This window comes from Neltuma alba, unplaced genomic scaffold (assembly GCF_004799145.2).
Source record: "Neltuma alba isolate B1F8T4 unplaced genomic scaffold, ASM479914v2 tig00012238_pilon, whole genome shotgun sequence".
NCBI lineage: Eukaryota > Viridiplantae > Streptophyta > Magnoliopsida > Fabales > Fabaceae > Neltuma > Neltuma alba.
The window spans coordinates 140,960-166,037 of NW_021636767.1; the positions used below are offsets into that span (position 1 = coordinate 140,960).

At 35.5% G+C, this 25,078-nt stretch overlaps 4 protein-coding genes and 1 non-coding gene across 5 annotated transcripts; 3 read left to right on the plus strand and 2 right to left on the minus strand.

Annotated features, from left to right (window-relative positions):
• Positions 1-2,037: 2,037 nt before the first annotated feature.
• On the plus strand, positions 2,038-2,732 carry LOC114725265 (protein yippee-like At4g27745). Its single transcript, XM_028911753.1, has 2 exons — positions 2,038-2,139; positions 2,264-2,732. Exons 1-2 carry the CDS (start codon positions 2,044-2,046, stop codon positions 2,510-2,512), a joined length of 345 nt encoding a protein of 114 aa, XP_028767586.1. The 5' UTR covers positions 2,038-2,043; the 3' UTR covers positions 2,513-2,732.
• A 3,595-nt stretch (positions 2,733-6,327) lies between these two features.
• LOC114725283 (calcium-binding protein KIC) lies at positions 6,328-6,824 on the plus strand. The gene has a single exon (XM_028911780.1). The coding sequence runs from the start codon at positions 6,355-6,357 to the stop codon at positions 6,736-6,738; it is 384 nt and encodes a 127-aa protein (XP_028767613.1). The 5' UTR covers positions 6,328-6,354; the 3' UTR covers positions 6,739-6,824.
• A 2,002-nt stretch (positions 6,825-8,826) lies between these two features.
• On the minus strand, positions 8,827-14,397 carry LOC114725263 (U-box domain-containing protein 44). The gene is made up of 4 exons (XM_028911750.1): positions 13,169-14,397; positions 12,124-12,427; positions 10,977-11,464; positions 8,827-10,445 (listed from the first exon to the last, which is right to left on the minus strand). The coding sequence occupies exons 1-4, from the start codon at positions 14,372-14,374 to the stop codon at positions 9,456-9,458; spliced, it is 2,988 nt and encodes a 995-aa protein (XP_028767583.1). The 5' UTR covers positions 14,375-14,397; the 3' UTR covers positions 8,827-9,455.
• Positions 14,398-16,843: 2,446 nt separating this feature from the next.
• On the plus strand, positions 16,844-16,916 carry TRNAE-CUC (transfer RNA glutamic acid (anticodon CUC)). The gene has a single exon. It is a non-coding gene; the product is annotated as a tRNA-Glu (tRNA).
• Positions 16,917-22,517: 5,601 nt separating this feature from the next.
• Positions 22,518-24,598, minus strand: LOC114725271 (AAA-ATPase At2g46620-like). Its single transcript, XM_028911758.1, has one exon. The coding sequence runs from the start codon at positions 24,274-24,276 to the stop codon at positions 22,852-22,854; it is 1,425 nt and encodes a 474-aa protein (XP_028767591.1). The 5' UTR covers positions 24,277-24,598; the 3' UTR covers positions 22,518-22,851.
• Between the last annotated feature and the right edge of the window lie 480 nt (positions 24,599-25,078).

Here is a 25,078-nt window from a genome sequence, read left to right on the forward strand (position 1 = left end):
ATAAACCAATACTCCTCCGGTCCTTAATGTAAGACCTATTTAACTAATTTGATTAGATTAAGGAAGTTAGGTAAATTAGTTAATTATAAGAAAAGTAACACATTTTTCCCAAAACATCATAATCATCTTTCTTAATACCCCTCTCCCTCTTCTACTTGATTATAGTTGAAGGAGTATTCATAGGGGTAATTTAGAGAAAACTGATAAATATGATAAATGGATCTTATATTTAGGACCAAAACCAACTCAAAAATTGGATATATATTAAGGACAGGAGAAGTACAATATTTAAACCTTGTGGTGGTTGAGTAAACTGCAAGACATGCAATATTTAAAAAATCAAGTGAAGTGCTAAAAAGTATCCGTCATGGTGGTTGAGAAGCCTAGTCATTAATAAACCACCCTGATCTACGCAACAGGTTGGTGGGGGTTGCATATTGGCATCTTTAAACATCCTTCTATAGTGATGTGTGTTAATTTTTTCCCCCTTTTATTAGTGTGTTAATTACTATTGTTTTAACACTACTCCTTTAATCCGGTCAAAAAAAAAAAAACACTACTCCTTTAATGGATCATAAAATGAGTTAAATTCATTAAATGCCCTATGCGATTATTAAACATCTCGAACAAGCCGGTTTGGTTAGAGACGGATTTTCATGGATCATAAAATTCGGTCATTTATTGAGTTCATAGAATGGGGGCTATTGTCTACTGGTCTCTCTGTCTCTTATTATACGATCTCTTTAATTAAATTGTACAATTTAAGAAAACAGTTAAAATAATAAATGCAATTTTTTTCTAAATATACCTCTATATAAAGGGAGAATGACAGGAAAAAAAGCTGGAAATTACAAATTCCAAATCAGGTTTGGTTACACAATTTTATTTGGTATTGACAATTCTGAATTTGTAAGTGACAATAAATTTTTATTGACATTCCTTATTTACAGATTTTCAGCTTCTTATTGTGTCACTGTCTTATATATAAATGGGTAAATGTAATAAAGTAATAGTGAGATAAACAAAGAAAGAGAATGTATTAAATACATTAAATTAAAGAGAAAATAGATAATAATGTATTAAATGCTCAGACAAACTCAAAGAGAATTTATAAAAAGGGACAGACCCATTCAAAAAATTGAATCTTATAATAAGGAACGAAAGAAGAAATATATATATATATATACTTCTCTGGTCCTATTTATAGAGTAGAGAAAGAATGTACTTTTTGGTCCTATTTATAGGGCACTGAGAAAATTCTTTTGTATGAATGTACAATTTTACCCTCATTTATTATTACGTTGACTTTGTTTATATGAGGTATAATGTATATTAAATAAGGATAAAGTTGGAAAGTCATTAAATTTTAAATGAGAGTTAATGAAGTTTAAGTTTTTCTTGGTCTGTGTGAAACATACTGAAAGTGCTTTATAAATAGAATCAAAAGAGTATGTGTGTGTACATATACATATACATAGATACTATTGTGTGTGTGTGTGTGTGTGTTTCCCCAGAGAGAGACAGACAGATAGGTAATTTTGATCTGTCGGTGATATCATACTTCTTCAGAACCTCGATATACTCCAGGATCGACACAGTAATAGACCTTCTTAATTAGTTAGTATACTTCGATACTTGCATCATTCTCTGACCAAATCACTTTTATCTTATTAATCCCGTCCGAATCAACCACTTTTATCTCAAATCAAACTCGCTTTCATTTCTCAATGATTGAGCATTCATCAATTCCACTTTAGCCTGATGACACTTGATCTCTCATACATCCACATAGCCATTTCCAGATTCTGGTGATTAGAAGAAGACCGACTCCTAGTGTTTTGGTCTGGAATGGTCACAAAATTTTTCTTTTCCCACAACTCACACACCCATTATACCTGCTATACGCCACAAGAACTCACAACTTAACATTTAAGAAAGACTTAATAAGAAAGGCCTTTGCATCTAGTCACAACTTTTTTACTTTATATTTTGACGCCTCATTTATAATTCTTATTTCAAGTGCAGAAGCAAAATTGATAGCAAATGGCGGATTTGATGGGATCAGCCGGGATATACTGCTGCTTTAAGTGCCGAAACCAGATCGCTTGCCATGGTGATATCATTTCCAAAGAGTTTCGGGTTAATCCATTAATCCTTTATCCCCCTTTTTTCCTTGTTTGAATATGATTCTTTATGCATATGCACACACGCGCGCGCACACATTTAAGTTACTGCGACAAGGACATGACAAGATTTATAACAGGGAAGCCATGGAAGAGCATTTCTGTTTTCTCACGCAATGAACATAAAGGAAGGAGCACAGGAGGATAGGCAGCTCCTGAGTGGTCTGCACAGAGTGAGTGATGTGTATTGCAGTGATTGCGGAGAGGAATTGGGATGGACATACACAAAGGCCTTTGATGAAACCCAGAAGTACAAGGAAGGAAAGTTCGTACTAGAAAACTTCAAGATCATCGTCCAGTCGCACTTTCACCCAACAGATCAATTGTAAAGTATTCTGCACAAAGCTTCATTGTGCGAATATGATTTCAAATTCAAGCATAAGTATATTTCAGATTCTTCCTCACTAGCTATTAGATCCGTCCTGATTTATGGTTTTGCCAGATGGCTACATATAACGAGAGAATCACTGTCAAAGAAAGATATAGCCACTAGTTGTTCATAGTTTTTTTCAATTAATATCACAATCTGGCATCTTTGCATCAGTTGAAGGATCCAAATTCAAACTGCTTTTTACCATTTTGTATTAATTGTGACCTTTTTTTTTTTATTCGTTGTACAAACTACAGAGAGTTTAAAAATGACTACTATTACTTGTAGTTAATAATAGAATAATTTGTTTTACCAACTAGTTAGTAACAAGTTGATTTATAACACATAGGATCATGAGTCCAAATCATGTGAGAGTTTTATTTGTCACCAATTCACCTAAACTTTTGTAGATTCCTGTTGATGTTTTTTTTAATATGGATAACCTGTTGAATATTTGTATCAATATTAAATAACATGATTTGATCCATCTTCGGTCTTGACAAACGAGTGGCCAAAAAAAACTTATCCGCGCAATTGTTTTTATTCTCAAAAAATGGCGTCGCCAGCATGTTAACATTTTAAAAAGATGAAATTGAAGAAAGAAAGAAAGAAAGAATATGTGTTCGAATATTAAAGCTTTATTTTGAAAAATATAAAAAAGAACAACCACAACAACCTCTTCCAGAAATGAAACGGATCCGATGATGATTTGTTGACACACTCAACATGATCGTATACCATGTTCCATCAGAGAAAACCAGGATAGCGTATGAGTTTGTTGTTGTGGGTTGCCTCGAACCTTTAGAGTTATGAGCCTCTGTGTCTGGGTTTCCAATGACATCGGACTATAAAAGATACTGTATCAAGTTTAATGATTGTATGACAGATCAGTACAGGCTGGGACTTTCTGATGAAATCCAAGTAGTGAACACTATCTTGCAAGTTACAACGTGTTCTGATTCTGCCTGCCATGTTCTATTTTACGTTGTTCGTTTCCATTAAAATAATGTGAATTATTAAGTTGTCAGCATTTTGGGTCTTAAGAAAACAATACCCCGTACGTCCCTTATTCATAGGACAATATGGGCAGTACCTTGTTCATTAACTTGATCCAAAAGAAATCCTGAAAATTAAGTACTGAAGTTGTGTGGCAAGAATGAGATGTCAAATTTTGAACAGAGTACTTGTATCTGAGTCAAAAAGTTAGCATGAAATAAGAATTGAAATGGGAGCCATGATAATTCTGTAATTGTGATTTCCTCCCAAAACTTGGGCTCCAATGGAGATCAGAGGGAGGGTGAAATATTCAATTACAGCCCTCCAAGAGATGGCAGATCTTTATGTGGGTTTAGTTATAATGATAATGATTAGAGTGGTGGTAATGATGATTAGAAGGACTTGCTGTGCACCATCATTTTCCTTCTGAATTTGATCTTTGTTTGTTGTTAACGGGACATTATTAATTAGAAGGAAGGGAGAGTGATAACATGACGTCAACTATTAATTAGAAGTTTCATTTTTAAAAAAAGAACATAAAATTTCAAAAGAATTTAAAATAACGTTACAAATGAAATAATATTTTGAAAATCATGGAGAGATGAGCAGGTTGTTCATGTATTGGGTATATGGAGGACACGTCAAGCTCAACCAATAAATGCTTAATAAATTGTGGAAGATAGCCTCATCCACTTGTTAATTACTGCAATTATATATTATTTGTGCGTTAAATTTATTTCGCTGCGTCGCCCTCTGCTTGTCGTTGTGGTTTATGGGGGAAATAAAATACTCCCTCCGTTCCTTATTATAAGAGACAAATAACTAAATTACGTTGATAAAAAAAAACAGTTAAAATTAGTTGAGGACAATTAATATGTAAAAAGTATAATATTTTTTCCAACAATACCCCCATTAATAAGGAGAGAGAGTATGAGAGAGAACAATTAAATTATTAAAAGATAGAGAAGTGGGAGGGAGAGAGAGTATGAGTTGGAGAGAAAATAAATAGGGGTAAAATAAGAAATCAATACAAAAAAATAAAGACAACTTTTAAGTGTCTCTTATATATAGGAACATGCCATAAGCATGAAATGTCTCTTATAATAAGGAACGGAGGGAGTAGAACAGAACAATGCGGCTTGCCGGCATTTCCAAATCACTCTAATAATGTACGAGACCGGATCTAATGGATTAATATAAGACTTAATTAAATAATTTAAATAGACTAAGAATGTTAGTTAAATTAGCTAATATGGTATGTTTTTTCTGAAATAGCATATTAATTTCTTTCCTTCCTCTTATACTTAATTATTGTTAAAAGAATATCATAAGGATTAATTTTAAAAAAAATGATAATATGTAAAATACTACTCCGGTGTTTATACTACAAAATATGTCTTATATTTAGAACTAGAAAAGTAAACCTTACATAAAATATCAACATCAACTTCTTAATTAAGTCTTACATTGTACTAATATTTGGTTTGCCTCGTGATCTATTTATTTTAAATTATACTATAAAATATGGCTCATATTTAGAATAAAAGGAATAGATAAAAGATCAACTCTTCCATTCTACTTGTATTTGGTTTGCCCTGTGATCTATTTATTTTAAATAATGGAGGCAGGAAAATAAGAAAGAAGATATGAAAAGATCCGAATCTTGTCCTGTGAGTAGCAGGAGAAAGAGGGAGAAGGAAAGAAAAAAGCGATAAAGATCGGCATGGTTTGGTTACATTGGGGGAGTGGCAACGTGGAAACTGCATGGAATTAAAAAACTCAATTTAGCTTTCTCAGTCACGTCAATAAATTGATAAATCTCATTCTCTTCATCGTTTTTATGTTTTCCCCCCTTTTTATTAAGCATAAAAACAATGGAAAAATTGCAAATAAAAACCCTGATTTTGATATGATAACATTAAAATGATTGAAGGCAAAGAAATATAATACTCATCCGGTCCTAAATATAAAATCTATTTTGTAATATAAATTAGACTACAAAATAGGTCTTATATTTAGGATCGGAGAGTAATATTTGTGAGGTGATGCATAGAATGATGGGGACATGGGAGACCCAGACAAAAAAACTTGTATATATAAAAGAATTGAGAAGAAGAAGAGGAGGAGGAGGAGGAAGGTTCATGGAAACAAGAGAAGCAATCTGATTCAATGAGCTAATTAACGACAGGCAAAGAAGATGACATGTTCCTTGGCAGAATATTCCTTTTCCATCTTTCCCCACCCAAAGGCACCTTCCTAGAAACCTTCCTTCCCTCCTCCAAATATTATTTGCCCTCCCGTATTTATATATATCCAATCCCCCAATAATAATAATAATAATAATGAAAAAAACTACCTTGGCTTCTCACAAATCTCTGCTCCCATATACAACAACTTTATTGATGGGATATTATGTGAAAAAATCTCCACACTCATGCAGTTAGATGCAAAAGCCCTCTGGCATAAGCTGAAAGTGCCAATAAGTTGCATTATTACACTGTTTGTAAATATTATAATAGTTTGTTATATATTTTTTTGATTTTCCAGAAATTCTATATGGATTGAGTTGAATAATTGGGCATATTGGAGGGCAATAAATAATGGAAGGACAGGTAGGGCCCATGCAGAATGTGAATCTGCAATTGGACAATTGGACGAAGCTCATGGCACGAAAACGCTACCACTTTACATTTCTTCCAAAAGCCACAGAAACACGAACCTTTGACATTTCCGCTATAAACTCCCCTCTTCCTTCCTCACTAATTCCTCGTTCTTCCCCCACACAGCCTTTTGAAGGCAGCTCCAATGGAGAGAAAAGAAGCCGCAAAGAATCAACTTTCCTCCGCAGAATCTGAATTCGAGGACTTGCTTCCGGTTATGGCGGAGAAGCTGGACGTGGAGGCGTTTGTTTCAGAACTGTGTGCAGGCTTCAAGCTTCTATCGGATCCGGAAATGGGACTGATCACAGGGGAGAGTCTGAGAAGGAACGCTGCACTTCTGGGGATGGAAGGGATGAACAGAGAAGAAGCAGAGGAGATGATAAGGCAGGGAGATCTGGACGGAGATGGGAAGCTGGATGAGACTGAGTTTTGTATTCTGATGGTCAGGCTTAGCCCTGGCATGATGCAGCATGCCGAGGCCTGGCTTGAGAAAGCTCTTCACCAACAACTCTCCAAGTCTGAATCTTAATTACACACTCTTCTTCTATTTTTGTCAATCAATTGTAAGTCCTGTAATATCTTTCCAACTTTAAACTTTGATGATGGAGATGCAAACAGTCTTGCCTTGTAACAGAATTTTATTTTATTTCAATTCACTCGTTCCATCAATTAATACTCAGAACTGGGGTGTGAGCTGCCCAGTTGCACCTCGATTTTGGGGTGCAGCCTTTTACTCATCTCACAAATGAAGCCTCCTGACTTAAAATGATTTGAGAAAGATATTCGAACTCATTACTCCTACTCCTCGTGCTCTTAGGTCTAATTAATACTACCTCCAGCTAACTACAAACGAGATCTTATAATTAAGACAGGAGGTAATAAGTAAGAAGGCAACTCTCATTCCCACCCTTAATTACTTATCTGTGTCAATTTAACAAAGCAATAGGGTGCCAATAACCTTGTTATCTAGTAACATATAAGCTCTCTTGTAAATGGGACGCTGTAAGTTGGATCTCACTTATAATTTCATATATGATATATGGCAATCTCATGTTTCAAATTTTTTCATTTGTGGCTTGTGCTTAAAGCAATTTCTCTTTTTTCTGGCCCCCAACAGGATCATGGCATTGTTTTTTTAGAGAAATGTTTCTCCCCCCCCCCAAAAAAAAACTATCTAGTACTCCTATGGTCCTTAATATAAGATCTATTTAACTAATTTGATTAGATTAAGAAAGTTTAGATAAGTTAGTTAACTATAATAAATATGACATATTTTTCTTAAAATACTTTAATCATATTTTTTATATCTTCCCTTCCTCTCATACTTAATTATGATTGAGGAAGTATTAATAAGGGTGATTTGGGAAAAACTTATAGATATAAGAATTAGATCTTATATTTAGGATCAAAATCAACTTCATAATTAGATCATATATTAAGGACAAGAGGAGTAGTATCTATTACTAGTCCCTAATTTCTATTCACAAATTTGTCATATTTGATGTGGGTACCTTTTCTAAATGATTTTTCCTATATAGAGGCTTTCAATTTTAACTAATGAGTATCAAGCATAATTTGCTCAATCCATGAGTGATTTTATTTTTTTAAAAAAAAAACTTTTTCTTTATGTCAGTGTCATTATCTTCGGGCTGGCCCAAAAAAATGTCATTATCTTCGATAAACTTAAGGATGTATGCATTATTAAAATTTTAAAATGAATAATTTTAAGTTAAAATATATTATAGATTATAGTAAAAAAAATCCATTTGAAGTGATGAAACTTCACCGAATATTTACTTCGAAGGATTCATCTATAATATAGTTTTGATGATTAAGAGATACTATATCATTTTATTATTTAAAATTTAATCATAGCTGAGCGAAATACACATATCTAGTTGGATTAGATAATTTTCACACGCAAAAAAAATCTTTTACTGTTATTCTTTTTAAAAGCCAAAAAAAAAATCATTATTTTATCCTCAGGAGTAACAACCTCCCTTTTTTCATAGCCAACTTTTGGAAAAAGCTTACCTATAATCGGGTAAAACACGTTATATCTCTGAGCTTGCCAATTCTCTCTTCCATGTAATATCATTGGTCCTTTGGCCTCCATATTTCCAGCCCCCAAAAAAATAGTACTACCTTTGGTTTTATATTTGTTTGTAAACTACAAATGAGGTTTTATAATTAGTATCGGAGCTAGTATGACTTTGCGGTCCCAAAGGATTATAATCCATAGCCCTTCTACTTTTTTTTGGGGGGGGGGGGATATAGCACTTTACTTTTTTGACTGTTCAGAGTTGTGCGATGCTCGTACTAGCAGCGGCTAAAACATCGTTGTTAGAGCGGATACCTATAAATATGTTTATAAATGAATTAATTTGTGCACAGACTGAATCGCCATGTAATTTAGCGGATCTAAATACTGTGTAGGTTCCAAAGTGGATCTAAATATCATTCATATATTCTTGTACCCCTTCAACTGAATTTGAGAAATCTCAACGAGTCCAAGTGCGTGTTTGGTTTCATGTAAAAATTTATCATGGTAGTTTTCAATGTGAAATTTAAAAAAAAAAAAAAAAAAGTTCCAAAAAGTGAAACAAGAGAGCGCACAGGAAAGAGAACTATAGTCTTTCCTTTTGGACAAGAATCAAGACAATACAATAATGTACAAACTATCTGGGACATTCAATATAAGCCCCGAGTAAGTCCCTACTCCAACAGTTCATGGTGCTGCTACTCCCAAAGGACAACGGCTCAAACTGGATGTTGGTCACTTATTGTACAATGTCCAGTGTCTATATGATTTTTACATGAGAAGTAACAAAATGAAAAAGGCTCAACATTGATCAAAAGTTCAGCCAGATTCAGAAACACCAAGTTGGGTTCTCCTAGATGCTGAAGCCATGTTATGCTGTTGCAGAGATGACATAATGGATAGACCAAGCAAATTATCAAGAGATAAGGATATCGCCTCTAAAATAACTATATCATGCATGTAGACTTACGGTCACGTCCTTCCTTTGGACTAGGTTTGCCAAGGATAGACCAAATCAATGATAGAAAGACACAAGCATATCAAAGGTGATAGAAAGTATGCCATATCCATGTGACTCTGAAATGATTCTGTTCAATCCTGCACATCTTTTGCTAACAAGTATCCTAAGAATACCTGATTGTCGATGTCATTCATAATCACGGCCTTTTAGCTCCTCAGTGCATGAATGTGATCATCGGTTTTCTTTAGAAATAAGAAGACTGATAATGAAGCACGTTTAAATGTGCCAAAACTCTAGCTGCCAGAGATCTCACATGATCAGTTCCTCTTTGAGTTAAATCAACTAGAGGCATATGAGCTGAGGCTCCATACAACTGCTTGAACTCCACTTGCCGAAAAATCCTTTCCACAGCATGTAGAGACTTCTCTTGTAGTCCAGGAGAAGTGGAATTAAGACATTGGATTATTACTGGTATGGCATTTGCTTCTTCAAGCACTTTACTACCACTTTGCAGTCTTTCTCCTTCGACTAATGTCAATAGTGCATCTAAAGAAGCCTCAGAAGCTCCTGGATCAGATTCCCCGAGTGTCCTCACTAATGGCCTCACTGCATCCGCCTCAACAAGGCAAAATGATGACTTGACAGCACATATTCCTCCATGAACCAAGCAGCTAATTTGTGTTGGAGCTGAGAAGCACCAAAGGCCCTTGGGCTTGGATGCTGGTCTGCTCAGACCAAGTGAACTCTTTGAAAATTGAGCCAGAGATGATGCCGCTTGCTGTTTTGTTGATGCGGTTCCACATTCAAGCAAATGCACTAGAACAGATATAACCCCGGTTTCAGCAGCACTCTTTTGCCACTCTAGGTTTGTTGAAACAGTGAATTGACTCAAGGCCCCAACAGCATTCTCTACCAACTTGCTCTTTTGGCAATCTGTGTCCTTCCAATCTTGAAGATGATTATATATGATACGAAGTGCTCCAGCGTCCAGAAGCCACTGCGTGATCTGGTGAACTTTTGGAAGATAACGTAGTATGCCCAGGGCAAAAGAAATTTCCTCTTCATCTGAAGAAGATCTCAGGATCTGGAGCATAGCTTCAGCACATTTCTGATTTACGTTTTCCGGGATGCTGGCTTCATCGCACACCAAGTAAGCAAACAGCTTTACAGCACTTGCCCGTAGATTTAGATTCTCCTCCTGACAGAGCTGAACCAAAACTTCAAAAACTGACCACTGCATGCATGGGTGAAATAATTCAAAATACTGAGATACAAATGAAATTGACAGATGGAAATTGCACATTTATTAATATAGTTCTCTGCATGATATAAGAGTTCAGGAAAATAAAAGCAGCCAGTATGTTTTCTGTCACTGCTGCCCAAAGTGATAGAATTTCTGCATAATAAACTTGACGGGGCACTTGAAACCACAAAATATTTGCTGGTTTGAGGATACAATTTAACTAGGTTTGTAGTTGTCTTTATTTACATATACTGTCATACATACAAGGCAGAAGTTACAACAGACTAAAGCACTTGAATGAAGAATATAATATAAATCAAAGCATGCTGTACGAAACGCAAGCTGTTCTTCACTTTTCTTTGTCCTTTACATGATATGCACTATGTGGCATGATGGACCTTTGTTCCTGGTTACTAATATCATCAGACTTGCATCCTATAAAATGTAGCCTGCCTTACCTACTTTGGAGCTAGTAATTCATCTGGCTATGGGCAACTTCATTAGTTTCAGTAAGATTCATACCTCTCTTAACTTGCCCCTGATAAATGAGGCTGAGGGGGACTGACACAACGCATAGAAGGTCTGTAAAATGTTTTGCTGCACATCGGGCCTCGTGAAACTAATTAAAGAGAAGAGTTTTAAAGCATCTTCGTCAGATTCTAACAATAACGTTGGTGCCTGGCCATCTTTAGAGATGGTTGAAACCGCAAGTTGCATGATTATGGCTGATATGTGTTCCTTTAAACTTAAGGATAGCAGGCCAGCCTGGAATAGAAGGTCAAGCATGGGGCGTACCACTCCTTGTCGAATCATCTCCAGACCATTTTCCTTCAAACTGGATAGATTACGCAAAGCCCTAATGGCCACTGTTTTCACTTGAATATCAGAATGTGAAACTAAATGGAGAAGAGGATCCAGGACACCACCTTCAAACACAGATGCTTTATTGAGGTTGGTTAACTCCATTTCCGCAAGGGCTGTTGCCATAATCATTTTCACATCATCTGGTCCTGCATACAGGAAGAGATGAGTTAAGGCAAAGGCTCTATTTTCAAACCAGGACTACATCCCCCCTGGCCATTTGGTTAATAATTTTGAAGACTTTGATATGCTAGGAGAGAGATTAAAGATAATTTGAAGTAGCAGTACCACCGAATTTAGCCGGTTTATCTTCAAAGCATATCAAAGATTCAACATGTATAATTAAGGTAAGAAACACTGCTTATGCTATTTATAGGATGATAAAATTCATTAAAAAAACAACAATTCAGTAGTTTTCCACGTGGAAGAAAGTCGAGCATGATAAAACATATGAAGTTTTGGTGCTTCATTGATCAAAGCTTATTCAGCGGCAATGTCATAGTGAAATGACCAGGCATGCTAAAATTAATAAATCAAATCATTAAAGAAGAAACCATAGTCACCATTGCTAAGAAAAGACGAAGATGAAATGCTGAAAATGAAGTGCATGGTGTTTACCATAAAAGAACAAATCACATGTAATAGCGGCAACTGGACCAATAATTTTGTTTTAAGGAACCAAATGTTTAAACAGAGAGACTGCTTTGTAGATATTATTCCATATCTTCCAATAGAAAGAGAGGAAAGTAAAAGAAAAGGAAAAAAACATCAACATATTGGCTAAGATTATGTAGAACAGCAATTAAACCTGTGGAGAGACGATGTACAAGAGGCTGGAAATAATTTGCCCTTGCCATCTTTAAAACATTGTTATCTGAGTATGATAGATTCTCCAAAAGCTCCTTTGCATATCTGGCAGCTTCGTTATCGTCACTGCCGGACATAGCCACAAGTAGCAGTATAGAACCTTGAACCTTTCCAATTTCCTCTCGCACCAAATCCAACTTGGATAATTCCAGTAGTAATGCCACCGCCAGCTTCCTTTCCCCCGCACGGCGTCCAAGTAAATGAACAATAGATACAGCTGCATTATCAATGTTGGCAATTCTTTCCTGAAAACTCTTAACCATTAGCATTGTGAAATTGCAGCCAATTATAGATAAAACAAAGCAACATCTATGCAGGCAATTTTATATTCTCATTAAGCACAAAGTTATGAATGAAAGTGTTTTGGCAACGTCATGAGTTCATAAACGAAATGATTTAGGTCAAAATGAAAAGGCCCTAACCAATCTCTTTTGAATATTTTATATAGGGGTGTTTAATTCTAATGTTTAGAAGACACTCATTTCTTTTCAGAGGTCATCATCCTAGATAAGATAGTGAAAATAATGGGTGCTATTCTTAGAAAAGAAAGATGTAGTTAGGGCACTTTTTTTAGTGGTGAATCTCAGTGTTATGAATTTCAGAGTTGGTGTTGTCCATGGATGCCTGATAGGCTAAATCATGCTAATTTCGGACTATACTGTTGATTCATAGCTTAGTCTAGCACAAAGAATTTGTGATACCCAGTAAGTTTATGCATAAGGGTTGTCCATAGATTGCAAGAAAGAATGGAAAATTATTCCACATTCATTCCATGAGAGCTTGATTCATTTTCAGCAAAAATGTCTAGAACACAATTAATTTATTTCACCAGGAGAGCATCAGAAATTATAACTTCAATTCACCAAAAGGTTTCCGGCTGAAAGCTAAATTTTGAGTGAGGCGAGGCTCCTCTTTACATTATACAACCAGGAAAAAGCATTGAGACAAAATGATAAGCCAAAAAAGCGGGGGAAATCATTTAGTACCTTAGCATCATCACTATCCTTTGCCAACATGTTAAGGATGGCTAGAGCCCGGTTTCTTACATCATGCTTTCTAGCACCAAGAATCTGGATGAGAACTGGTATGTAATTCTCCAGCATCAGCCATTCCCTGTGCAGTTCACTCTGTTCGCACAAATCCTGTAGATTTCCTAGACAATGTAGCACTTCATCATCATCTTCTGAATGGAGTTTTTCTTTTGTCAAAACAATTGTTGTCATCGTATTTCTATCCTTCCATTCTTTTATTGATTGTTTCAAGATTTTGTTAGATCGTAAAACCGATGTGTCTAAAGGAGTCATGGTCAGAGGACATCGTTTATTTCCTTCAGCAAACCATTTTTCTATTGCACTTCTCTCAAATGTCTTCCCTGATGAAGTTTCAACAGGGTCCTCCATAACTTCCTGGGTTATGGGGCAATAAAATGATTGAAGAGGCTCCAATGTTTGACTGCCCAAAGAATTCCGCTTGGAAAGGTATTTAAGTTCCTTTTCCCTTGGCGATGATGCTGCATCAGCTCTTTCCAACAAAGCAATGATCTGATCCATGTACATAGCTTCAACCTCGTCTTTCCTCAGGCGGCAATTTTCAACTTCAATCTTAAAATCTTCAAGTTCCTTCTTCAATGCTGACCTCTCTGTAGTAGCCCCAACAGCAACAGCAATTTGGATCAGCAAATTATTAGCGTAGCAGCGATCAACGCCATTTTCCTGAATCCCTGACTCAATTTTCTCCAAAATCTCCTCTTCTGCTACAGTTGTCTTAAACTCAGCTTTCTGCATATCATCACAGAGCTTTCCAATTGCTTCAATTGTGTTAGAAGAAAGATCCGACATGGCCAAAGGAAGAAGATCAAATGTCCGGCTGATCTCACGCATTGTCTTCTGTAAACGCTTCTTGATTGACATGCCATTCACTAGGAGGTATACCTTGCTCTTCTGGCAGCATTCTTGAGTAAATTGTCTTGCATCTCTAATTTCACGATTCAGAACGTCAATGGCATTGGTAAAGGCCTCAGAATCACTGACTTTTTTTGTCTTCAATTCTTTCAAGATTGGTACAATTCTTTCCATGTAAGCTGCAAGCTCCTTGAAACTATCATTCTTCACAAGGACACCACTAGCACAGACTACCAACTCAGAAATAATATCTATAATGTGAGAAATGGCTTCTGATGTAGGACAGGCCATAATCTCGGGACGCAACTGCCAACTACAGCTTATAGTTAAGGGATTATTCCTTAACGAATCATTCACTTATTTGTTTAGCCTGGTGGAATCTAATGAGAAGTTCACATCGAAAACTGTCATAAAAAAATGGCAAACTCTTAATTAGTCACTGATGAATGATGATATTGCAGACGAAGAACCGACGCTTAAATTTGAGCATGTGCAGATTTCTTGGTGCTGGTGAAATCGAGTGATTAACATCTTATAACTTCCCCCTCTTACCAGGCTTTATCTTCGATGAAAAACCAGCAGAATTGAGGATTATTCAAAAATATATATATATATATCAAATACCCAGAAACAATAACAAAAAAAAAAAAAAAACTCAGATAATGGATTCGAAGTTCAAAGCAAGTAAGGAAGAATTACTTATTGACTTGACTTGTCCGTGGACTTTTCCACATGCCAAATAGTGTCATCATCTTTACACGGCTATCTTTGTTCCCTTAGAACATCATCTCTCCGGTTTGTATAAACCTCCCTCCCCTTTTTTTACCGGGAACTACACAATTCACGAAGAAGCATAGAGATCAGAGCTACCACCTACAAGGAAATGAACCATGTATAACGTCTAGGTTCAAGTTATTGGCGCTAAATGGGATATCAGAACTACCACCTACAAGGCAATGAACCAGGCATAACGTCTAAGTTCAAGTTACTGAAGCCAAATGGGATATCAATAAAGCTTTCTTGCTACTGTATAAGGGTCATAGCTGCAAATATGGGTAATTCCATTTACATATTCGGGGCAAACAAACAAACACAGAGAGAAAAGAGAAACCTGCAGAAAGCTGAAGACTTTTGGCGTGGAAGTTACAGAATCCTTTTGAGCAGTGAAATTTCCCGGAGAAAGTAAGGTTGCTGAGCTGAAACTTGCTTTAGTTATCAGAGCAAAGCGGCCTTATGAAATCATTAGGAGCTTAGCAGAAACAGAGACAGAGCCGCATGTCCGCGTTTTTTCTGGAGGGGCCACCAAGAGCCATGGCTACGTTTACTTCTTTCCACTCGTCAAAACAAAAGTCACTGTTCAAAAAAAAAGCAGTCCCAGAAAAAAAAAAAAAAAACTGTCATCATCCTAAAACACACGTATTTCACGTTAGCCATTGTCACAAACTACCCGAAAGAAAATTCACTGCCATATGTCCAGCATTTTAAGGAAAAAGATGTCCTCAATACATACACAGGAATATATATTGATTAATTAAAATATATATATATATATATATATATATATATAAAAGCCAAGCTCTTTTCAGCAGAATGGGAAGGGGGCAAAATGAGTTTAGAAGAGTTTGATTGTCAGGTTACACTCGTAATTCAAAATATTAATAATTAATAATATTTTTATGTAAAAATTTAATCAATGCCACACTTTGTACATACTAAAATTGAAAACTCGGTAAAAAATTAATATACAAGTTTATAAAATTTGTTTAATCAATCATCAAAAAAAGAAAACGGAAATTTGTGATCCTTGATTATTACTCCCTCCGTTCCTTATTATAAGAGACATTTGATCCTTATGGCATGTTTCCATATATAAGAGACACTTAAAAGTTGTCTCTATTTTTTTGTATTGATTTCCTATTTTACCCCTATTTATTTTGTCTCCAACTCATACTCTCTCCTCCTCCCACTTCTCTTTCTTTTAATAATTTAATAATTCTCTCTCATACTCTCTCTCCTTATTAATGGGGGCATTGTTGGAAAAAAATTATACTTTTTACACATTAATTATCCTCAACTAATTTTAACTGTTTTTTTAATTAATGTAATTTGGTTATTTGTCTCTTATAATAAGGAACGGACGGAGTAGCTTATATTATATCCGGATAGCTAAAATATGGGTGTGAAACAAGCAGGAGTGAGACACACATAAAAAGGACTAATGAGTGGGCATCGGAGGAAGCTTTGAACCGAGTTGTTGACACTTGGTGAGATCCTATTGCATGGTCAAAAATTTCCAGGGCGTCCAATCTTGCTCCTTTTGTTTCCCGTGGATACAGATAACAGTGAGTACCGTGTTCAATGGAATTTCCTTCATTTTTTCCAAAGTGAAGTGCACCAATAGAGGATTTGGGTGTTGTGGAATATCCATATCCTTTCTGGGGAAAAATATCCGGAGCAGTACTAAGGACCGCTAATTTCAATCTTTTAATTTGCACAACAAAGAAAAATCCAACCAAATTAGAATAGGTGGCTTTCAAATTTAAAAAATTAAAAGTAGTAATAATGAAAAGAAAAAAAATTAATTGAAGCTTCATAATCATATATAATTAGTTCTTATGCTATTGTCTCACTACATCGAATACTACGTCTCGAAATCGAAGTTTGATTGGTCAACAAGAAGTTAGGAAAATCAGATCATCGCCGTCAAAAGCGGAGAGTTTCTATCCGTACATTAATTTATATCAGGCAGCCTGCAAGCAATCCGTTGTAGTCTAGTTGGTTAGGATACTCGGCTCTCACCCGAGAGACCCGGGTTCGATTCCCGGCAACGGAATTTTTTTTTTTTCCTTCGGATCATTTTTATTAATCTCAGGCTCTCAGCAATGAAACCTTTCCGTTGTTGATCAAGCTGAAAAGGCCCTAAAGAAAACGGATTCTTAACGACTCCATTCGGTTTGATTTAGTAATATTTACGCTGCGTTTGTAGCTTCGTCCGAATAAGAGAAGTTTGAGGCAGCAGGCCTGGTATGCCATGCGAGGTTACTTCGAAGCTTGAAAGCAACCAATTGTGAATCTGTTTTGTTACGGGGACTTTTGAGTTTTATCTGATGACATGAAGTTCTTAGATCGTAGAAATGAGAAGAACAGTTTGGGCCGAAATAAGGTATAAGCAAGGGCACCGAATGCACAGAGACGAATAATTGTTTTCTGGAAAGTGGAAGAGCACGAACTGAACGTACCAGGTTTCATCAATTCTCTGCTAATTCAAACACCAAGCCTGTTAACTGATATAAGTACGTGGTTTAGGTACATATGCTTCAGATGAGCAAATCATACCCAAAAAAATCGACCAAAAATAAAATAAAATTCGAATCATATCATCTTAATTTCCACACTCAGAAGTACAGAATCCATGATCAGGGCAAATACTGGCCTTTTGATTGACGCGGGTTGAGGAATTAAAGATGACACACTTGGGAGAATTCCTCGCTCAACTTGGGCTGCAAGCATCCCTCGACCCAACTCTAGAATTCTCTCCTCCGTTGCAAACCCAGATTCTTTTGACCTCAACGTCAAATATATATCATATACAATCGTATTCTAACTTATACTACAAAAAAGTTCTTATAATTAGAATCGAATGAGGTGGTATATGATAAGATTACTGTTCATTGAATCCGGTGACAAATGTGAATAAGGTAGGAATTTCGTGCATATATGGAATTCTAAAAGCATATGAAGCTGGCAGCAGCTTGTTAAAGCCTGCATATTCCGTGACCCCAAGAGGAACACGTGGGTGATGAGTTTGCTCCTTCCATTTGGATTTGTTTTATTCTGTTTGGCCATAAATCATGTTTAATTTTATTCTTAAAATTTTCTCTTTATATTTACAAGTCACTTTTGTATTCTCTTTCTTTCTTTTTTTTTCTTTCTTTTTAATGAGAATTAAATAAAAGTAAATTTGAAAACAAGCATTAAACATATTATAAACGATTTAATTACAGTTAGGATCTAAGTGGTAATTGGGCAGTTAAATGTCTGGAATGGACAGGGGAAAATGGCTTACTGTTTGCAGCGACTGGGAAAGACAGGAAAAATCATGATGCTTGTGTTTGGATGGACAAAAGGCCCATAATGGGGGGACCGCATAATTACACTAAACAGGTAGTTAATCATTTAAAAAAAACTTAATTCAAAAGTGTGTATCTCCATTCGTAGACAAAATTATTCACGTTATTATTGATCCTGCCCGCTCTTGCCCGCTTTCGTTGCCTAACTCAGCTTCTCCAAAATCAATCATTTTTCATTTTTCTCTTCCACCACGCGCCCTCGGTACGCTTCCGATCCAATCATCCTCTCTCAACCCGCTTCCTGCCTTCGATTCATATTTTTTTCAAAAAAAAAAAGACTTAAATTAGTTATTTTTAAAAAATATATGATCATCTCTTTACACTATTCTTTTTAATTATATATATCAGATGACTGAATTTATTTCTTAGAAAAGCATTTTGAATTGTTGATTTATCGCCAGAGATGGCTTAGAACCAATAGTTCATTGTCTAATGGAATTTTCCGTTCTGATACTCTATCCGAGATTATCAGTATTTATCAAATCTGTTTCTATCTAATGGAACGCTATTGGATCAAATGACAAAGACATTGTTGAGAAAAAGATGGCTTTTCCCAGATGAAATGAAAATATGATTCATGTAACAAAAGAAGAGTTTCCTATTCTTTAGGCAGAAACATATGTGGCCATAAAATAGGGATTAAGTGAAACAGAATTAATTGGGTGGTAGAGTCGTGGAAACACCTGTTTCTCCCATATTTTGAACCTTAGCTCCATGGAACAATATGCTATTACGGAAACATAAAAGAATTGAAATCTTAGATCAAAACATTATGTATGGATGGTATAAACTACCTAAACAAAAATTCTTGAAGAGCGAACAACCAAAGCTATCACTAACTACATCAAAAAATTTCTATTAATGAAAGAATTAGATAAGTTAAGGGCTTGTTTGCTTTGAACGGAGTAAAAAGTGGGGGAGATTTTCACCTTATCTTGTTTGGTTTGATAAAAAAAAGAGAAAGAAATAATATTTAATAATCTTTGTTTGGTTCAAGAAAGGGAAGAAAGGGATAATAATAATTAATTTACTATTTTACCCTTACATATTAATTTATATTTATATGTATATATTATATAAATTAATTTGCATCTTAATTCAAATTACATAATTCAATAAAAATTTATTCGGCCACGTTAATAATATGTGTATTAAAGTATTGGTACAGTGATATATTAATATTGTCTAGATGTGTATAAATAACTGATATATAAATATTTTTAAATTTCTAAAACCTCCACGGTTTTCATTTCGTTCTTGTCTTCCTTAAAAAATAAATCAAATATGGCTTCTCTTCCCATGCCAATATATATTTATTAAAAAGAAGCAGATTCATTACCCACCCAAGACCAGGACCTAGAAATTTTATAAACTGTTGAGCATCATCGCGTTTCCGAAAAAACAAAGCGTTCAGAAATCTTTTCAGATCAATTGGAGTTTTTTAATTGAACATATAAAAACAACCAAACATTTGAGCAAAATGCAGAGGAAAGGAGCTGTGGGTGAGGGTTGTGACGGGCCAATAGCATATGAGTATGAAAGGGAACGGGTGGTTTTTTTTTTTTTTTAATCTAAGAACATTATTGAAATATTACATAAATCATAAGGGCAAAATAGTCAATATACTTGACTTCCTTCCAAAAACTTGTAATTTGAGAGGAGTCAAAATAAGGGTGGGGAAGATTTTGATTCCCCTCTGTTTCAAAATTTATAACTAAACAAGAAAAGTTCATTTTCTCTCCTCTTTCTCACCCTCCCGTGAGGCCAAACACACTCTATAATTGTGTTCTCTCGCAATCGAAATAAATAGCGTGTGCAGAAGTGCTGCACATAGGAAATAGGGATTCCGAGTCTCAATCATGTCAGGCCCTCGTAGCTCCTTTTAATATAAAATCAAATCAATTCACTCTCATATTATCACCCATACCAAAAAAAAAAAAAAAGGCTCCGTTGAAATGAAAATTACCATGACAAAATTATTTATAATTCAATTCACTCTGCTTATATGATGTTATTTATTTTGATGGGCCACTTCGAAATTGATCCCTTTCAGCACGGTGTTAAACTCAATATATTAATCGGATCATCTAATACTCTCTCGGCTTTTAATTTTATTGTCAAAGGGTTCCCTAAAATTTTGTTGTGGTTCATAAGATGTATGGTGTAATATTGTGATGGTTGAATATTTTTTGTTCTTGAAATTTTTAATAAGCTTATTGAATGAAATAATAGTAATAATTGTATTTTTATTTTTTTTACTTTACAGGAGAAAAACGCATACTCCTCTTGTCCTATTCATAGAACAGAGAGTGAAGAAATTTTTTTGGTCCTATTTATAAGACAGGGATAAAAAAATTTCATATGATTATGTAATTTGATCCTTCATTTATTATTGTGTTGATTTTATTTTTATTGAGCATAATGTATATTAAATAGAGATAAAGTTATAAAATTGTTAAATTTTAAATAAAAATTAATAAAATCTGAGATTTTTCTTAATATGTATAAAACACGTTCAAAGTGACTTGTAAATAAGATCGTAGAAATATTAAGTTAGTAGGTTTAAATAATTTAACCGTCTAACTAACTTTTTTAATATGTTTAATTTAATTTTTTTAATTCCTTACCTGAAATTTGCACACTCGTCTTGTTGTAACTTCACATTTGAAAAAAAAAAAAATTAAGAAACATGTTTTTTTTTACCAGAGAAAATTAAGAAACATGTTTAGTATGACAGGCCACAGCAATGTTAAATTTAGTTCAGCATTAATGATTGAAGAGACCTTTGCTCATTGTACAGCACACTGTTCAATCTTAATTAAATCTTGAAATTTTGACATGTCATGCTCTCCATTCGATGCCAACGATGATAATCATGCAGTTCGGTGGGGAACAAAGAGGACAGAGCCAATAAAATACCAGAAAGTAAAAACTACTCTTCTGAATTCGCATGCATATTAATTATGGAGTATTTTAATTTTCTTTTTGTCCACCAGAAAGATGCCTAGTGGACCACTTGGAAATAAAAGTAAAAAGAGGGTGAATATGGAACAAACACTATCTTATTATTTGATGCTTCATCAATTCAGTTTATCCGCAAGGGAGGAAAACAATTTTTTTTAAAAAAAAAAAACTTCAGATATGAATTAGTGTTTTATGAATAAATAGGACAGAAGTAGTAAGAGATAATCCCTGGGAACATTCAATGGATGAAGTGAGAATAGCGTTTTATGCACCGTGGTCTTGCCTTTGTTGCGATGCAACTAGTCTATTTAAATATGATGATGGTGAAAAGGTCAATGATGACTTGAGATGAGTTCCTTCCTTTTTGGCTGGCCGAAGGAGCTGAGTTCCTTCTTAAACAATGAGCATTTTCAATTGTAATCTGCTAACAATGCTTTAATCCATTCAATAGGGAATTGTTTGAATCAAGTGGACAGTATTAATTCTGAAAAAGTTGTCAAATTTAATACTTATCTTGTCATATTTATAAGGCATTTATAACATGTTTCACACAAACTAATAAAAATTTTAAATTGTATTAACTCTTCATTAAAATAATATAACTTTTTAATTTTATCCTTATTTAATAAATACATCATTTGAAAAAAATTATCTACGCTGACCAACAAGGTGTTGGTTGAAATAGTAAATGGCATCATTTTCGTAAGAAGAAGAATACTAAATTTGGAATCCTAAAAAGCGTACTTATTCGGAAAGGCCAAAAACATATGCGCTCCAAGCCTCAAAAAGAAAAATCCTTCTTCAAATTATTTTTAAAAAAAACTAAAATTACTTAGGTGAGTTATAAATGAGAAAAAAAAATTCTCTTTGCTTTATAAATAGGACTAAAACATCTTTAAGTTGATTTTGAGAAAATTTTATTTAACCATAGATTTCATTTTTCTTACAGATATTTAGAGAAATGTGCCTGGTACAATGAGAGTCAAATCCTATCTATTTCCTTTTTTTATTTCCTGCTAATCAATACTGAGCATATTTGGAACAGCTTATAAATAGTTTTTTAATAGTGATTTATAGAATATAAAACAAGTATGTAAAAAGATTTTGTTTTACGTGAAACATATTCATAAGAGATTTTTTAAACCCTCCCAAACAGGCAGTTAAGGAAAAAGCTATTCTAGTTTATTTTGTCTTTTAATTTTGATTTCCATCGTTTTACTGTTTACTTTTACACTTGAGTTGCAAGTTTTGACAACGATATCATGAGTTTTGGCTACGACAGAATATAGAGGCTGATATACATACATATATAAGTGGCCATGTTTAACACGGGAAGATTCGAATCATGGCTTTCCAATATATACAGCACTAAGATCAGATTTAGCTCAATTTGAAGAAGTCAAATATTTGACGCATGTGCTCAAGTGTGAATTATGGATTTTTTTTTTTTCCTTGTTGAGCTGAAGTATGAATCATGATCTACAGTGCTTTAATAACACATTTAATGAGGGATCAATTTACATCCAACCAACAATGTAATTTAATTATCAACAAAAAAAAAAAAACAGCTTCCTTGCCTTTGCCTTCCTAACCCCTCCACAATTACACTGATGCCAGTTTATACTTCTAAGCCTATTGTTAACTGACGCCTGTTCACTACTGTGCCCCGGCCCATCATCGCCTTAGCAACAACGGTTGAGATTTCTTGTGGTTCTTTGATCTAAAAAAACCGTACAGTTTTCGCAAATCCTTAACCGTATGGAAACCATCTCCGCACAGAACTCCATCCGGCTCGTCCATTACGTCCACTAACTGTCGCCCGATCTTCCCGCCGCGCCCCCTCCCATCGCCATCCGTTTGCAGGGCGCTGATGACCGATTTTATCGCCCGACTCGGTGAGCTGCGATTCGCGATCATCAACTCGCCGATTTCCGCCGCGCTCAGACTCGCCCCCTTCTGGAACATCTCCTCCACTTGAGGGAATAGCTTGTGGTCCTTCAACCCCAAATAGCTACTTGCTAGCGTCTTGAACGCGGGGAAATCACACAGGCTAAACCGGATGTGGACGTCGACCCGCCCCGGACGGAGCACATCTGGATCCACGTGCTCCTTGTTGTTCATCGTGAACACCATGATCATCTCCTGGGCACAGCACGAAGTCAGAATCCCATCCATGAAGTTCAGAATCCCCGATAAGCTCACGGCCTTGGATTTCTCGACAAGAAACCGATCGAGGTCTTCGACGACGATGATTGATTTTGCAGTCGTCTGGAGCAGCATGGATTTCAGGTGCGAATCGCTCGGGACTTTCGAGAGATCCATATCGTACACGTCGTAGCAGAGAAAATTGGCCATCGCGGCGACAAAACTCGATTTCCCGGTGCCTGAGGGGCCGTACAGGAGAAAGCTCCGTTTCCAGACGCGGCCGAGTCGGTTGTAGTATTGCTTTGCCTTGAGGAACGATTCGAGATCGGATTTCACCTTGTTTTTGAGGTCGCATTCCATGGTGATGGTGTCGAAAGTTGAGGGATGCGTGAACGGGACGGATCTCCACCGTCCTTTCCCGCCGCCAATAGGGTCGGTGATCATGAACAGCCTCAAACCACGTTTTCCCTGTTGCTCGATTTCGTCAGCGATGGTGTGGATGTGCTGAAGATAAGGGCGGAGGATTCGGCGCTTGTCAGCTTTCCTGATCTTCAGGATGAACGCTCTGTTACGGTTTGACTCGGACTTCTCGTCTCCTTCATTGAGCCAAAAAACTCGAGCTCCGAGAAAAGTGTCCTCGACGGTTTGTTTTGGGCCAAGGCAGAGAACGATATCATTGTTCTTCTTCCCCGTGATCAAGTTGGTAAAATCGGAATCTTCAAGGGAAGGCAAAGAATGCAGATACAGAGAGACCTTCCTGTAAAGCGGATTCTCCAGCATGTCTTCGTATAGTTCTGGGACTCTGAAGTACTGGTAAACATAAAAACTATCTTCAATGATTCTCCAACATTTCTTTACGGTGTACATCAAACCAGTTTTAAACAAAGCCACACGAGTCATATACAACAAAAACATGATAAGAATGAACAGGAAAAATGGGTTGGGGAGAATCATGGTGACAATCTAAGCTAGACAATAAATTGCAAAACAGAGCACAGCAAGGCCTGAGTTTTGGAGCTGAAGGTGTGGATTTTTTTTCTCATCAGGGAAAATATTCATGAGAGGTTAGAGGGAGCAATCGGAGAAAAAGAAAAACCGATGAAGATTGAGACAATGAATTGGTGATTGGCGAAGAAATGATAGGACAGACCGGGAAAAAACGGGAGAGAGCTTGAATTTGTGTCGGATTGAAATACGAGAGGGAGGGAAGGAAGTGAGGTTTAATGCAAAATAGAAGTCAGTGATTCCGATTTGAAGAGCAGTATATATGTGCGAAATTTCATATTGTTTGTTTGAGTTCTAAAGCTTTATAACAAAAAAAAAAATTGTTATTTCAAGGACGGAGTTGACAAATTACAACAGAAACGCATAAAATCACAATTAATTATTTATTAAAGTTAAATTTTACTATCAGATACCTCAATAAGGACATTGTGAACGTCAAGATTTTCTATTTTGTTTATAATTTTATTAAATTTAAGATTTGATTTTAATTTTTTGGCTGATCATTATTAACGAATTAATTGAAATATACATAAGTTTCTAAATTCAGGATTCTTCATTTTCTACCTCTTCCACGCGAGACTGACAAGGGCGTGTTTCGCATGATAAGTCTAATAGCAATTAAGATTCGGAGTATCATATCTTTATACTTGACCTAATAAAAAAAAATCTAAAGGTAGGAAAACATTGAAAATGCAATATTTTAATGAATGAAAAAATAAAAAATAAAAAGTTGGCCAAAAATGAAAAAATA

Excerpts from the sequence above, each read along its gene's own strand:
- LOC114725265 (XM_028911753.1), top strand. The coding sequence starts at position 2,044 with ATGGCGGATTTGATGGGATCAGCCGGGATATACTGCTGCTTTAAGTGC. Across the intron at positions 2,140-2,263 it reads TCATTTCCAAAGAGTTTCGG|GGAAGCCATGGAAGAGCATT; the intron begins GTTAATCCATTA and ends GATTTATAACAG.
- LOC114725271 (XM_028911758.1), bottom strand. The coding sequence starts at position 24,276 with ATGATTCTCCCCAACCCATTTTTCCTGTTCATTCTTATCATGTTTTTG.
- LOC114725263 (XM_028911750.1), bottom strand. The coding sequence starts at position 14,374 with ATGGCCTGTCCTACATCAGAAGCCATTTCTCACATTATAGATATTATT. Across the intron at positions 11,465-12,123 it reads TGTACATCGTCTCTCCACAG|GACCAGATGATGTGAAAATG; the intron begins GTTTAATTGCTG and ends TCCTGTATGCAG. Across the intron at positions 10,446-10,976 it reads TCAGGGGCAAGTTAAGAGAG|TGGTCAGTTTTTGAAGTTTT; the intron begins GTATGAATCTTA and ends CCATGCATGCAG.
- LOC114725283 (XM_028911780.1), top strand. The coding sequence starts at position 6,355 with ATGGAGAGAAAAGAAGCCGCAAAGAATCAACTTTCCTCCGCAGAATCT.